The 3,688-nt window shown below is 40.0% G+C and overlaps 1 protein-coding gene across 1 annotated transcript in view; it reads left to right on the plus strand.

Annotated features, from left to right (window-relative positions):
* Positions 1–2,879, plus strand: part of LOC111149544 (olfactory receptor 5G3-like) — a 19,255-nt gene extending 16,376 nt beyond the window's left edge. The window contains 1 exon segment of the mRNA XM_022506639.1: positions 2,694–2,879. Within this exon segment, the coding sequence (XP_022362347.1) occupies positions 2,694–2,879 (186 nt within the window).
* Positions 2,880–3,688: the final 809 nt, after the last annotated feature.

A 3,688-nucleotide genomic window follows, 5' to 3' on the forward strand; every position in this document is an offset into this window, starting at 1 on the left:
TTTGTGGAGCCTAACAAATAGCATGGAGGACAAGGGGAGTTAGAGAGGAGAAGGGAGTTGGGGGAAATTGGAAGGGGAGGTGAACCATGAGAGATTATGGACTCTAAAAAACAATCTGAAGGTTTGAAAGGGTAGGGGGTGGGAGGTTGGGGGAACCAGGTGGTGGGTATTGGAGAGGGCATGGATTGCATAGAACACTGGTTGTGGTACAAAAACAATGAATACTGTTATGCTGAAAATAAATTTAAAAAAAGAGAGAGAGAGAAGCTGAACTCACCTCGTCATTAAAAAAAAAAAAAGAACTGTTTTAAGTGTTGAGATGAGGTAGGATAGGAAAGAAGTGTTGGAGGATTGTAGGTGATGGGTTGGTCAATGTGATTGGACCATCTATATTTTCTACTTGCGTTTTTCATTGTTTGTCTCCTACAGAGGTAGAGAGATTCCGACAGAGGTAGAGAGATCATAGATGTCTCCTGGGTCCTTAAGAAGGATCTGTCTGGGTTGAAATTGTAAGAGACTGGAAGAAGATTCACACCTCAAAGGGACAAAGAAAGACTCTGCAGTTGTAAGTTTTCCGAACTACATGCACAAAGAGGTCATGGGCCTACTGTCAGGAAGAAACCTGTCTCAAGGTTAGCCAAGTTCAGAGAGGAGCACTGAGGCAGTGTCGGTCAACAATTAGATGGTTTTTCAAACCGAGTGATAATGCAAGTTTTCCAAAGTGGTAGCACCACACTTCCATATGATGTATGGGAGCCAATTTTGTAATTTAGCCATTATGTTGAGTGCATAGTGGTATCTAATTGCACATCTAATTGTCATTTTCCTGAATTCTAGTGAGGTTCAATCACTGCAGTGCCCAAGTGTATTGACCTTTTTCGATCACTGGGCTGTCTCTATCTTTATTATTCTTAATAGGCATTCATATACTTCAGAGATAAGTCATGTTTGTACATTTCACATCCAATGGCTTGAATACTTATGGTCTTAATAGTGCCTTTTGATGGACCCAAGTTCCTGGTTTTTAATGGAGTCAGGAGAATATTATTCTCCTTCATGTTTAGGGTTTGCTTTTAGTTTTTTGTCTTTAAGAGAGAAAGCAGATTGGTTAGGAAAGGGACAGAGTGGGAGGGAGAGAGATGATTCTACATAGGCTCCAAGGCCAGGGGCAAGCCTATCACTGGGCTTGATCTCACAACCCTGAGTTCATCACCTGAACCAAAACCAAGAGTCAGATGCTTAACTGACTGAGCCACCCAGGTGCCCCACACTTGATTTTCTGTAGTTAGTTGAACAAAGAAAATCTCCTTGCCACAATGTCCTCTCACAAGCTCATAAAGATATTCTCTGTAATTGTCTTTTGTTTTATTTCTTTGCCTTTCACATTCTGATCTCCCAACAAGCAGGAGTTCATCTCAGTGTATGTTGTGTAATGTGGTAATATCCACTTATTTTCCACACGGTACTTAGAAATGCCACCATGTCATATCATTCTTTGTTTTTACTTTCTTTCCTTTGCTTACAAAACTGTGCTAGGGCAATTATCATATTTTAAGATTCAACAGGCATTATTAAAGTCCTTATAGATGTACACCTCTATGTTTGGAGTCATCATGTACATGAGAATGGTACTCATACAGGAAGAAACCAGTTGTCAACAAAGCCACTCACAGTGTATCTGTATTTCCAAACAAAAATACACTAAAATTTTCTGAAAGTGTTTATCAGAACCTATTTTCAAAAGCTGTCATTTCAAGTACACTGCATGATTCCAAAGAAGTGATTATCGTTGATACCTTTCAACGGCAACTTTTTTGACTGTATAGTTTTACAAAATCTTATCAGAATAATATAACTTTTTAAATCACCTTGTCTTCATCTTTGTCTGGAAGAATAAATGGTTATGGAAAAATTCTGAAGGAGAAAACCACAATAAATCCCATCCTAGTGAATAATCTTACTATGGCTATATGAGAAGACCCAGGCTTTGGAGGACTCACAGTGGGACCAAACACCACCTCTTCGGTTCATTAAGATTCCTTACCTAAGGCATGTGGCTCAACCTCTCAGGCCTTGTTTCTCCAGCTCTAATGTAGATCTAAGAAAGCAACCATGAATGGAATTAAAATATTCCATGAGATATTTATTGAACACTTGGCACAGTGTCTATGTCATAGCAGATCCTCAGCAAATGTATGAAGCAACATTATTGTTAAAGGATAAATATTCTGAGACACCTGGGTGGCTTTAAGCATCTGCCTTTGGCTCAGGTCATGATCCCAGGACCCTGGGATCAAGCCCCGAGTCCAGATCCCTAGTCAGCAGGAAGCCTGCTTCTCCCTCTCCCTCTGCTGTTCCCACTGATTGTACTCTCTCCCTTTTTCTCTCTCTCTCTCAAACAAATATTAAAAAAGGATAAATATTCTGTACAAATGAGTACTTTAAAAAATTGTTTTAATGTGAAACAAACAGAAAAAATTACAAAAGTGCAGGCCCAAGAAAGAAAACACACACACACACACACACACACACACACATCATGAAGTAAGAAGGACAACCTCAAGGTCAATTCTTCCCCCTCACAGACTACTATTTTTTCTTTAGGGTAGACGTTTATTCTGTGAGCATCAGTGTGAGTGGCAAAATTCCTATAATGTTCCTGTAAAGATCCCTAATCTTTGCCCTAATCCCAGGACTCTCTGAATATGAAGTGCCACTCATATGATTATGTTATATTATATGACACAGTTAAACTTCTGAAAGACATGACCCTGGATGAACCAGTGGGTCCCAAGATTTCTCCAGCTCAGAGCAGAAGAGTCAGAGAGGTTGGAAATATACGGAGAGCTAGACAAGTCACTGCTGGTCCGAAGCCGTAGGGGCCACGACAAAAGGCAGTGAGCAACCCTAAGATGCTGAAAGTGGTTCCAGCTGACCACCACTGGGGAACAGTCACCACAGTCCTACAACCATAAGGAACTGAGTTTTCTCAAATACACCAGTGAGCTTGGAATGAGCCTTCCCTGGAGCCTCTAGTTGGGAGCTGAGCCCTGGCAACAAGTTCATATCAGCCTTGTACGAGTCTGAGCAGAGAAACAGTCCATGATGGACCTGGACTTGAGACTCAGGGAAACTGTGAGGCAGTCAATTTAGGTGGTTATAACTTTCCAGCTATGTGACAATTTCTTATGCAGCAGTGGAAAATGACTGCATGAGCCTGTTCATCCTTATGATGGAAATAGCAGTATTTTACTTGTATATCTATGTATACATGTATACATGTATATCTATGATAATAGAAAGATCAGAGATGACAATTCTGGAAAGCACACAGTATGTTTCTTCAGACACTGTGGAAGTTCAATCATGGATAATTATTAACAGGATTATTCCGCCAGTGGAATTGTGCTGATTAACAAAACAGGATCATTTAAGCATGCCTGAAATCATAGACTCATGTTCAAATAGAAGTAACAATCCCAATTTAATCTATTCCCCTCTCCTGATACCTCCTAATTAATCAATGCTAATTTGATTGGAGGGATTATTACAGAAGAGGACAATAAATATTGAATACTTTGTAGGCAAAGAAAATTTAAACTATTTATCAGTTGCAAGCAACAGACACAGGAAATTCACCAGGAGAATATTAGGTAGCCCAGAGGATAACTGGACAAGAGTCAGGACA

The sequence above is a fragment of the Enhydra lutris genome, unplaced genomic scaffold (genome assembly GCF_002288905.1).
Source record: "Enhydra lutris kenyoni isolate GAN:26980312 unplaced genomic scaffold, ASM228890v2 scaffoldscaffold22, whole genome shotgun sequence".
Taxonomy (NCBI): domain Eukaryota; kingdom Metazoa; phylum Chordata; class Mammalia; order Carnivora; family Mustelidae; genus Enhydra; species Enhydra lutris.